The 12,335-nt window shown below is 32.6% G+C and overlaps 1 protein-coding gene across 6 annotated transcripts; it reads right to left on the reverse strand.

Annotated features, from left to right (window-relative positions):
- Window positions 1-4,513: 4,513 nt before the first annotated feature.
- Window positions 4,514-9,224, reverse strand: LOC107783888 (uncharacterized). 6 transcript variants are annotated; one of them, XM_075228261.1, is made up of 5 exons: window positions 8,911-9,224; window positions 7,784-8,549; window positions 7,611-7,664; window positions 7,327-7,511; window positions 4,514-4,805 (listed from the first exon to the last, which is right to left on the reverse strand). In XM_075228261.1, exons 1-5 carry the CDS (start codon window positions 8,926-8,928, stop codon window positions 4,719-4,721), a joined length of 1,110 nt encoding a protein of 369 aa, XP_075084362.1. In that variant the 5' UTR covers window positions 8,929-9,224; the 3' UTR covers window positions 4,514-4,718. The 6 variants fall into 6 exon arrangements, with proteins under 6 accessions (XP_075084362.1, XP_016460400.1, XP_016460399.1 ...); XM_016604914.2 differs by having other exon boundaries at window positions 7,784-8,523; window positions 8,948-9,223; XM_016604913.2 differs by having other exon boundaries at window positions 7,784-8,532; window positions 8,948-9,223.
- Window positions 9,225-12,335: the final 3,111 nt, after the last annotated feature.

The following is a 12,335-nucleotide window of genomic DNA, read 5'->3' on the forward strand; positions in this document are numbered from 1 at the left end:
CAAACTGATATAGATATTTTGTTCTCATAAGTAATAGTTTAGCTATTAAGTGGGGGTACTCAATAGATCATTTACCTAAACCAGATGTGATGTAAACCAACTTATCAAGATGAATTGTCTTGAATAGAAAATCTCAAAATTATGCTCTGAATTAAATTATTGAGCAAGTTACCTCGTAAATATCAGGTTGCGGGTTAATAATAATCGTACGTGTAATCATTTCATATATGCATCTTACGTGGTATGCATGGCATGTGAATGTGCCCATATTCACCTTTGATATTTTCAGCATTCATAGGATTCAATCCAATTTTAGTTGGTCTATTAATTAATAAGAACAAGCAATATAAACAAATTCGTAAAGAATTTTTTAGTTCTTTAATATTTACCCATGTGAATTCTCTTTTAGTTTTGCACCTCGTATTTAAATTAACATGGCTAAACCAATTAAGCCAATTGGATAAATTATCAATATTGATAAACTTCTGGTTCACACCATGAGGTGTGCAATTATCAATAAACTCCAAGTTTATTATGATATTGATTTTTATATCAATAAACTTCTACTTTATCGTGGCATTCTTTTATTTGTGTAGTACAAGCCGGAGAATAAAGCGGGTAGCTTTTCACATATATATTACCCTGCTACAAGTTGTAGTTATAGAAGATATTAATTCTTTCCTTTATTTATAGTCTCACTATAACCAACCACTTTCGCGAATACTTTAAAAACTCAATAAGTTTCTTTGAGACTTACTACAACATAATGCCTTGTTGATAACCAATTTCATTCCTCTAAATAGTAATAATTGGCTCTTCAAGAGCTCGTAATTAATTTTATACTACCACATATTCATCAACATCCATATGGTGAATATCACTTTTAAAGAGAAAGTTATATCATTATGGTCATGATAAAAAATGCAAGATCTGTTTGTTGTATTACTGTTATCCTTTAATAATCACATTGCCATAATATTTTTGCATAATCACATAGGTACGTGATCAATGATCATTCATGCCCTAATAATGACATTATTTTCTTACTTCATCTCAAATCTCTTTCTAGAGGTGAGTGTAGTATATTCACTACCGCTAGCACGTTCATATTATTTCAAGAATGAATATGTATCCACAAATCACATGTTGTCACATTCACATTATGAATTGACTATAATCATCTATATGTGCTTTACAAAATCTCATGTCAAATCGATAAAAAATATTACTTTTATAGAGTGAAGGATTATTTTGTGAATTCTTATTGTTCTCATTACCATAATAATGACGATTATAATTTTGTTTATTGGCACGTCCACATACATTGATACCTTCACGGTAATAATTTTTTTTTTTTTAAACTTATTACATATTGCAACCACATTCTCCTAAGGGAACGAGAATGAATCAAATTGAATGGGACGGGTTTCCACTTCTTATGCTCATAATAATACATGAATTTGATCATGGCAAGACATAAAAATTTTACCACTTCGGATGGTTATAATTTCTCACAAACTCTATTAGAGTTATAATCAAAATTTATAGTCTTTGCTTGTATTTAAAATCTAATTACAGAATTTCAAGAATTTAAAAGAGAAAATTAAGGTAAAATACTTACCTTAAATCCAGAATTTAATCCTGAAGGAAGATCAGGGAACAATTGACAATCATCGTGTTCAATATTATGTACAAGTTAAGTATCATGCACGTATCCCAAAGTTTTTACTCAATTGGTTGGAGTCTCGTGCTGATAACGTGTTATAAAATAATAAAAGAAGAAGAAGAGTATTGTAGAGAAAAGTAGGGAAAGAAAATTCTTCTTATTGATTTGTGATCATTTATAATGGAATAGAATCTCTCTATTTATAGGGAAAACATGACTTAGCCACAAAGTAATAAATCCTAAAATCTCTCTAAAATTTAGACATTCACTTTAAATACAATTATATTTATAAAAAGGGAAAAGTTTTTATTTCTAAGCGGAGACCGGAGATTGCCACATATACCGATGCCAAATTTGATAAACCTATGATTAAGATTAATAATGCAAATAAGATCACCTAACAATAAATCTTTTCTTTTCTTCTTTGCAGCCACTACTCCTCCACAACCTATTGTAAATTTATTTTTCTCCAAACTGAAGATAGAGCATATGGAATGTCAACTGATATACTTTTTTTCCTTAAAAAATAATTATATGTGTTAGTGACGCTTTAATGGGCTTTAGAATTATTGTTGCCAGTACGATTTATTATTGGAATTTTTACACAAATAGCCGGCAACATTCATTGTTTACTTTTTCTAGTCATATACATAGATTATACACTGATTATACATAATTATACATGTATAATACAAACATTATGCACATATTATACCTTTATTGGCTATTTTTAGTTTAGTTGATTGGGTGGACGGCTATTTGGGTTAATTCTTCTTTATTATTTTGAAAAAAGAAAACTTGCTTAGTCATTTGATATGACTAGTTCAATTCATTTTCGGGGACTTTATTTTAATGTCAACCCTAAAAGAATTCCATTATATGTTTAAGTCCCGTGTCAGTATACTAGTTGATCTATATACGTGCTGATACATGCACGTTATTGTTTTAATTTCTATGTTAGTTTTGATCATATATATACAGATAGTGGCCATTCCATTTTGTTATGATGCATAATAAGAGCACAAAAAATATTTAATTAATAAGTAGCAGAAAAGTTGACAAAGGTGGATGGCAACACAAACAAATGAAGACTTTTTAACACTTATCAGGAAATTAAAATGGCTTTGATAAAAATTGAAGTGTGCCACTACTTTTCAAAAATGAATTTTCAAAACCTTTAATTAATAATAGAACTTCTATTGTAATGCCTAACGGATAAACTTCCACTATATATTAATTGCATAGAAAGAAAGAGTTAATATATTGATACATATTCATGTGACATGTGTCATGCTTAAATAATGCAATTTAACCCATCTAAAATAGTGGACATAACATCTCGACAACTATATGAACTCCACTACTGCACTTTACCATCATTCTTCTGATCTGTTATTAAATGTCTAAATTTCATACTTTCAAATTCTAAAATTTCATAAAACATAGTTAAAGGCGAACTGGAGCTTAAAACTTTATATTACTCTGAGACTAATGCCTTAGACGAATGCTATTGAATTATTGGCCTCAAATTTCTTTGAGTAATATTAGTTAAAAAGTTTCAAAGGCAAATGAGTCAAGATTTTGGGAAATTTTTGTACATGTCTATCGATAATCCACATCTCCACATCATTAGTGATCATGTTAACCTTGATTGCTTTAAATCCAAAATACTTCATTGACCTTAACAAAGTCGGATAGGATTATTTATTTAAAATGTATAGGATTAAGATTAGGAAGCACATAAACTACACCATTTTTGCTTTTAAAAGTCAGCAACGCAATACAAAAAGAGATCCACCTAGTTTTCCTTAATATATAGTGCCTTGGATGACTCCATACCCTTCAAATAAGACTTTCAAAGTTAACCTTTATAAATAAATAAATAAATAAATAAATAAAAAAGGTCAAACCTTCCATTAAAAAGGGAATAAGGAAAAAATAAGAAAGAAGAAGGTCCATTTGCTTTTTACATTTTCTATGGGAGAAATAGGCTCTTATTTAGGGATAAAAAAAAAAGTAAGAAGCAAAAAACTTATGTGAATTTTAAACTCTTACAACACTTAAAAACTACAATTACAATCTCGGCAGCAGGATATCAGGTTGCAACTTGAGCCTTAATCACATCCAAACGTGACTCAAATCACTTTGCTTCTCAAACGTCATTTATCGCCTTATTATGGTGAAACTCTCCCATAAATGGAAATTTAATTACTATAAGCTAAATACTATCAAAGTCCTATTATGAAAAGCATTACAAATGGTTATAGCCATGTTTGTCAAAACAAATTTCTTGCATCCTAGCAATTTACTCTAAAAATTGTTGCACATTGTTATTTAACACTTGTAGTTTGCAATAATATGCTCTTTGCTTGCCATTATCAATTCCAGTTGAGTGAAGGAATCACACGGATGACATTCATCTAAAAATTGTCACATCAATGTCAATTTTCACTAACAATATCAAGGAAAACTTATATAGACCTAAGTTGCAAAAAGACAGCAAACCACTTGCATTTCATTAATTAAGTTTGAACTTTTATCACTTCAATCATTTCTTATTGTACAAGTCGAAAATTCACCTGTTACAACCACTATTATATCTCCATTCTCATATAATCTTGAGGGAAAAAAAGTGTATCTTAGGTGGGACAAAGATGAAGATGTTTTTCTTGTTCAATATAAGTAGAAGACAACAGAAACCTTTGAAGGAAAGAACTCATTTTCACAAAATGATCAATCTTATCAAAGGTGCCATTTGCGCAACTAGCACTCTATCAAATAAGCAGCCTCTAGAACTGATTGACTCATATGGTAATTTGATTTTTGAAGTTACACAATAGAAATATGGCCTCAAACTATCATGGAAAATGCAGCTTTCATAGAATGGCTCTGTTGTGATGTACGATCACCAAGAATGTTACACCATTTTTAACTACTTTACATCAAGCAGACTGTTACACAATATTTCTTCAGTACACTCAGATCATGTGAATACATGAGTAACCAAACAAACATCTAGAAAATGAAGTAACAATCTTACAAAGAGAACCAACTAGCAGTTCTCTGGAGTACCAGTGAACGAATCCAGGTCTGCCTTGCATCTCTCTCTGAGGTCAGTCAGTGTAACTAAACTACCTTCCTGTAATATCCAAATGAATTGATCATCAGGTTCATAGTAGTTCTGTAAATTGAGTTGTATATCGATATTAGGCGCACATCCTTGGGGTTGCGTGAGTGGGGGAAGTGTTTATGCAGAAGGGTTAACATGATGCAACTAAGCATCATTTCCAGATAGACTGCTCGCACGAAGAGCAGAATCAATGTGGCAAGATCATGACCAACTAACTCTAGTTTAACATGGAGCAGATTCCATCAGCTGAAACTTGCAGTAATGATAGTTCAAGAAAATTAAAAATCAAGAATTAGATAAGAAAGGTTAGCAGCTTTCTCAGATTGGTGACAAGCTATATTTTCTAGTGACCACTTAATCAAGGTTTAGAAGCTCGTTTCCCAAATCTAAAGGCAATATCACAATTTCAATCAATTAAGCACTCTATATTTAGATTCCTAAATGTTCGAAAATTCTAAACCTTGGTAATAGCGCAAATAATATCATCAATTTCCCCACCTGACATATTGATGTCCGGAGAATATGACTCAAATTAATTGCTTGATGAGAAAATAAATCATAAATTCAAGGAGACTGTTGAAAGCCACAAACTACTAGCGCTCTAGATTTTGCCTACATTTGACCATGTCCATCTCTACTTACATAACCTGACTGCCAAAAACATGGCGTATCTACATTTCTTAAGAGTTGATGTTTCTTTAGAGGGTAAGATCAGATTGTTTAGGACTATGAATAATTTTCAAATGAAGGACTCAGATGACAAAAGAACATAGAATAAGAAGGGGAGCAGTGAATCAGACATCCATTGCAAAGTTGATACTTGTGTGTGATATAAAATTTAGTCTTTATATTACTTCTTTCATTGAATTCATTATATTTGTATATGAGAATCTTAAATCGGGGTGATGACTAGAAGCAAGTAACAGAACATTTAATTGAAAAGACATTCTAGTCTTTCTCTCCAGTCAGCAGTTCACAAGTGCAACTATATCGCTAATTATTATTTGACAGAAAAAGAAAAAGTAAACGGGAAAAAAAAAATTGTCACCAAAACCTCATATGCTAATTGATGTATTAAGTTCTAACAAATAATCTCTGGCTATTGGTCCTGAAGAACTCCATTTGAACAGTAAAGAAAATAAAAGAATGCTACAAGTAGCAACATGGCTGAATTTGCTACGGTTGCAAGTAGAGATTATCCCTCATTCCTCCCTGGGTCAACAGCAGACTAGGAATATTCTACTTTTCAATTAATGAAATAAAGAGACTTACTGCTTCCCTATCTATTAGTAACAAGTCATCATGATTTTCAAATTGAAGATTCGACTTAACTATAAAACATTTGTGCTGCATATTTGCCATGTTTTGAAGAAATTAGTAAAAGATAGCAATCTTATAATCTATGAACCATGCCTCCGTCAAAAGGCATACTGATGGCACAAATAACAGTCCTCGGCATGAATGATCCAACTAGAAAGAAAAGATAATGCACCAGACCAACAGCTCAAAGAAAGGGAGCAGGGCCGGCTCTAGGGGGAGCCACTAAAGCAATTGCTCTAGCCCCCCCCCCCCCCCCAAAAAAAAAACCAACCAACCAATTGAAGGCCCCCAAATTCTTTAAAATTTATATGTTATTACACATTGTAAATTAAGTAATAAAAGAGAAGGGGAGCCTTGGCGTAACGGGTAAAGTTGATGCCATGTGACCAGGATGTCACGAGTTCAAGCCGTGGAAACAGTCCCTTGCAGAAATGCAAGGTATGGCCGCGTACAATAGACCTTTGTGGTCCGTCCCTTCCTCGGACCTCGCGCATAGCGGGAGATTAGTGCACCGGGCTGCCCTTTTTTATTAATAGAAGATACTATATACTTCTTTTTGTGGCATGAGATAGAGATTATTCAGATAACTAACTCGAGTTTTACAATAAATATGCAATATATGAAAATGAACAATTTGATGATGACTTTGATAATTAAAGAAAGAAATCTCTTTTAGTATCTTTTACAGTTGATTATTTCTTATAAAGAGTGGATTAAGCCATTTTTCACTTCAAAATAAACTTGAATTAGTCCAAGAGTATGAAATTATTTTGACATCCGCTTAGTGGTTCGTACAAAATTGAGATCATTAGATTTATAAGAATTTATAAAAACATTATCTTAACAGTCAATATATGTTTCTTATAAAAATATTATCTAGCCTTAGTGAGCAGTTACCAATTTTTACGATGGTGGGAGCTAGCAGGTAACTGAGTGAATCATCAAAATACGTACAAAACGGTTTACATACCATTGTTACAATATATATATATATAAGATAAACTTAAAGCATCTTATTAAGGTTTGACTTTAGGCCACCAATATTGTTGAGCCGCCCTTAAAAAGGAGTAAACTTTGATGAAGAAAATCTTAAAGCTTAATGATCAACAGACAATATGCATCTGATTCACATCTCAGGGGCAATATGCAAAAATATTGAATGACCATCTACACCAACTCAGACAGTGAGCAGAACAGTTAGCAAACTTACTAGCTCTTCAGCTTCGTGTTGAAAAATATGCTCCATGTGTTGAAAGAGTGACTTCCACTGACCCATTAAACTTGATTCAAGATTTGAGGCTTCAATATTTTTTTCCGGACCCTCCTTCCAAATCCCTTTGCCCCTACAACTTCTGTCAACTAAAATGCTTGCATCTTTCTGGCTCTTCTTTATGGCTAGGTATAATGAAAACAGTAGTTGCATAAAGAAAAGCAGCTGAGAAGGATATTAAGTTTCATCGAGTAATTATAAGTAATATTTTTAGGATGACTCACCACTTATCCGACCCTTGATATCTTGGTAATGGAGGTCTAACCATATATTGGCAGCTGATAATCAAATAACAAAGAGAACTAAATCAATACTCCATTAATATTGAACTGAAGTAAGACAGGATATAAGCTCAGAAGAACTTAAATCAAAACCATGGCCTGCGAGATACTTTTACCTTTGGTGCAAAAGCTACAGGAGCAAGCTTTAATGGAGTCGATGCTAGCATTTAAACCTGAATTATCCTCACAAGTCTGTGTTCCTACTACACATGTGTCAAGTTTAACTCTCGACTCCTGTGACTCTGGCAATCTTGCAAAGTCTACTGAGCCAGACTGACTCATAACCAGATTATCAAAACCTTGTTCATCAGGATCCATGTCACTTTCGGTACCCTCACTATCCTCGTTAATTTCACAACTATGAATAGCATCATGGTCTTCAGTTCCGGACAATGCTTGTACCGGTACACCAGTTACCAAACCATCCATATCATTGGTAGCTTCAGAAATTTTCTCTGGAATACTATCCTGGTCATTGATAACTTCAATAGCACTGCTATTCTCATTGCTATCTCCGATTGTACTTTTGGAGATAGCAGTAGATGAACCAACATGCAACAAATTGGGATCCTGGTTTTCATTTGGTATGTTTGAAATCCCTGATACAACATCTACCTTTGATGAGCTAATCTTATTACAAGGAGGAGGAGGAGCAACACAAACACGTTTCGCGGTCTCTCCATCATCTACCAAAACAAATTTTCCCCCTAGCTTTTCTCTTCCCTTATCTACAGATTTTAGACTTGGATTGCCCAAAATTGAAGAAAATGGCCTTTTGTTTCCAATCTGATTTGTTATATTTCCCAAAATAGGACGACTTCCGCAGCGCCTCTTGATAGCATTATGTTCATCCATCCTGAAATCACTAATCCAACATGAACACTACCAACATCAAAAATAAAAAAAGCAATCTTTAGCCCAAAAAAACACATAAAATCCAATAACCCAATTCTCAAATCTACTACAGTTCATGAAAACTCCTAGCTTTTTATACCTAGCAAATACCAACAATAACCAACTATAATACCAGACAAAGAATTGAAATCAATAACTAGATAAATAAATTGATAAGCTTAAAGGCTCAAAAGTAAGGGTACAAAGCACCTTTTTACACATTTACTCAAATAGTAACAGAAGTAGCTAGTGTACAGGTAAAACATTAAAACCCTAGTAAAATTATGGGCAAATAAGAAAAACTAAAAAAAAGGTATAAGAACAATAATAGAAAAGAAATATTACTAACTTGATTTGAAAATATCATGTGCCTCTTGGATACTGACCTTGAGAAGAGATTTAACACAAAATCTAGAGAGATTTGTAGAACTCAATGTACACTGTTGAAGTATATGATGGAATCTTGATTTTATTTTAGGGCAGCTCCAAAAATAATGATGGTTTTTTTTCTTTTTGGTGCTCAGGAGCTTGCTTTGTGAGTGCGAGTCTTGTGACAGTGAGCTCTGTTACAATATTGTATCAGAAAATGGTGAATTTAAAGTTTCAGCAATTTTAAGGGGCGGGATATTGGAATTTTGATAAAAATATGTCAAGTTTTTGACCCGCCTTCTATGTGGAAAACCTATAATTATGGGCGCCGCTTTCTTACTTGGAGGGAAAGTAAATGGGCCACGAATTAGTTAAGTCCAGGATTATAGTTCGAACATAGTAAAAATCAAAAGCCCACTATAGATGGGCTAGAAACTTGAGATAGAAAATATATCTTTAGCCGCTCCCAAAAATAATAGCTAATAAACATATTTGTATATATGTATAGTATATAATTATAGTATATATATATATATATATATATATATATATATTATACACCTTTTTGGTTAGCGAATGCAATTAGTTTCGGCTGACCGATTAATTTTGTATTTTTGTAAACTTAAGATGCAATAAGTACAAAAAAAAAAAAAAAAAGATCGAAAATTTAATTTTTTTTTAAAAAAGAATATGATATTTTTTGGGGTGATGTTTAACTTTTGACTCTACTTTCTTCAAGGTCAAAAGTTAAAAGTGTTATCCATAGGATAAGTGAGGGGCAACGTCATAGATAATACTTGTTAAACTTGAAATTCTACCATGGGCAAGCGAGGACAAAAATTTAACACAATCCATTTTAAAGGCTATTTAATGTACTTCACCGGAAAATTTTATGCAGTTGGGCATTTTCAATAAAAAAAAAAAGTTTAAGCCATTTTAGCCAAACTCTTAACTTATTACATATTTTATCTCTATTCTCTCTTTTGTTTTTACAAATTATCTGCCACTAATGGCTTCTTCCACAGTCGAATTGAAAATGGATAAAACCACCATCATGTCCTCTATCATTGGCAATTGCGTAAGCTGAGCAGTAAACCCTTCTCTCGCTCACTATATCATGGTTACTATAAATTATCTATATTTCTCTCACTAATTTCAATCTCTCTCTCCCAACGCTAATATTATTACTCCCTACTTACAGAGAGAACACCCAATCTTGAATTTGCACCAGAATTTATTGCAAGGAAATAGACTCACTTGGTAACTTTAGGGTGAGAGACCACTGCCTTTGTTATCATTCCAAGATTTTACTGGAGTGTTCATTCTTGTTGCTTTGGTCCCTCTTCTTCTTCTTTTATTTTTTATTTTTTGGATTGGAACGATATTTTGTGTTGTTGTGGTGGAATATTTTATGGTTAATGTACTTTTTGTGGTGCTGATGCAGCGGAGGTGGTGTGAATATGGTGAAAATAAATTTTTTAATTAATGTATATGCACATCACCATGTATATCTTCGTATATCCTTAATATATATCTAAATATTCTTGTATATTTCTCCTGTATATTTATGTATATCCATGTATACTTGTATGTAATACATGAATATACAATCATATACATTGGAAACATAATTCAGATGTGTTATGTCAACGAATACAGTCAAGATGGAGAGCCAAACTCAAGACCTCCACTTACTAAGTGGCCGCTCTAATCAACTATGCTACGAGAGCTTATTTCTGTCTTGTTTCATTTCAAAACAATTGATCTCTTGTTTTATGGATTTGCTATAAAATTCAAATATAGCTACGAATGGTAATTTTCTGAAAATATAACTACGAATGATAAATACAGTGTGTATGTTTGACGTAATTTTGTCTAATGTTTTCAACTTGACTTCATCTAGGAATTTGGATTCCAAATCGGTCTAAAAAGCCTCCAATCTCCTACAAGTTTTATATATTATCTCGTCTAGGTATTTCTGACAAATTTTAACCAAAACCACTGAAGATCATTTTTTCCATGTAATTTTTAAATGTTGTATGTTGTTGATACTTTTTTGTTGACAAGAAATGGTAAATGGTGTAAATACCTTATTGTTGGGTAAATTATGTAAAGTTCCCAAAATTTGTTGTCTTAATACCTAATTGATGATTTTATGTGTCTCGATTTTACAATTGTTCCTCGAATCTCTTTTTTTTTCGATTTAAACACATTACTTGGTCATAATATATGCTTTAAACACCCTTCACATCACATGTTCTTCAATAGTGATGATGTATTACGTACAATATCGTCCACGTCAGAACAGACATGCATACCGGACAACCCCTAAAAGACTTCATTATTTTTATTTTTTCCCACTACAACTGGAGAAGATGTACATACATAATATAGACTTCCTCTTTAGCTTTATTACCTAATATTCATTCAGCTAAAAACTCCATTGCCATCTTCCTTTAACCCATAATTTACATCATTTTCAAATTACAAATTAACGCACCAACCCATTGTGCCCTTATAACTTATCAAAATTAATATATTCATTGCTATAAGTCTTTGAAATACTTTAGCACATAAGAGTATTTTTTGAGAGAGCTTTCATAAGAGAGAAGAGAGAGAAAAAAGTGCTTGTTTTGCTGCAGATTTTTGTTCCAACCAGCCAGCTTCAAATCACGTTTTCTGATTCGTTCACTGTTAGATCGGGCTAAAATTTTGACTGAGTGTTCCTAACATCTTGGTCTTTGATTTGAACGTTGAGATCGGATTTGGAGGCCAGTAGCATCCGATTACGAGCTCCGAATAGTAGCTCCATTTTGTGACTTCTCATCTTTCTTCAAATGATTTATTTTTGCTTTTGTTGCTCCGTATTTGGCACTTGTTGTATAGCTAATTTGGAGAACTTTTGTAACCCTCTTATTGTTATAGTAGAGCTTTTTGGATCTTTGTGATCCCATAGTTTTTAACTTCAATTAGAAGAGTTTTTCACGTTAAAATTTGGAATTCTTTATCTTCTTTATATTCGGGTTTGTCTATTTCTCGACATAACAGTGGTATTAGAGCCTTGGTTATTTATCTGAGTTTTTATGGAATGGAGGCGAATATAAACAAGATGGTTTGTTTAACTGGGAGCAATTATAATATTTGGAGAAGCAAGATGAAAGATTTATTGTCTTGAAGAAGATGCATCTACCCATTTTTGCAGCTCATACACTCGAGACTATATCTGATGAAGATTGAAATTTCGAGCACCAACAAGTATGTAGATATATATGACAATGGGTTGAAGATAATGTTCACAACCATATTGTGAATATGATACATGCGAGATCATTGTGGGAAAAGCTAGAGACTCTTTATGCTTCAAAAACTTGATCATATAATGATTTTTAGGGATCCTTGATCATC

The sequence above is a fragment of the Nicotiana tabacum genome, chromosome 13, assembly GCF_000715075.1.
Source record: "Nicotiana tabacum cultivar K326 chromosome 13, ASM71507v2, whole genome shotgun sequence".
Taxonomy (NCBI): Eukaryota; Viridiplantae; Streptophyta; class Magnoliopsida; order Solanales; family Solanaceae; genus Nicotiana; species Nicotiana tabacum.

Excerpts from the sequence above, each read along its gene's own strand:
- LOC107783888 (XM_075228261.1), bottom strand. Across the intron at positions 7,512-7,610 it reads TATCAAGGGTCGGATAAGTG|CCATAAAGAAGAGCCAGAAA; the intron begins GTGAGTCATCCT and ends CATTATACCTAG. Across the intron at positions 4,806-7,326 it reads AACACGAAGCTGAAGAGCTA|GAAGGTAGTTTAGTTACACT; the intron begins GTAAGTTTGCTA and ends TGGATATTACAG.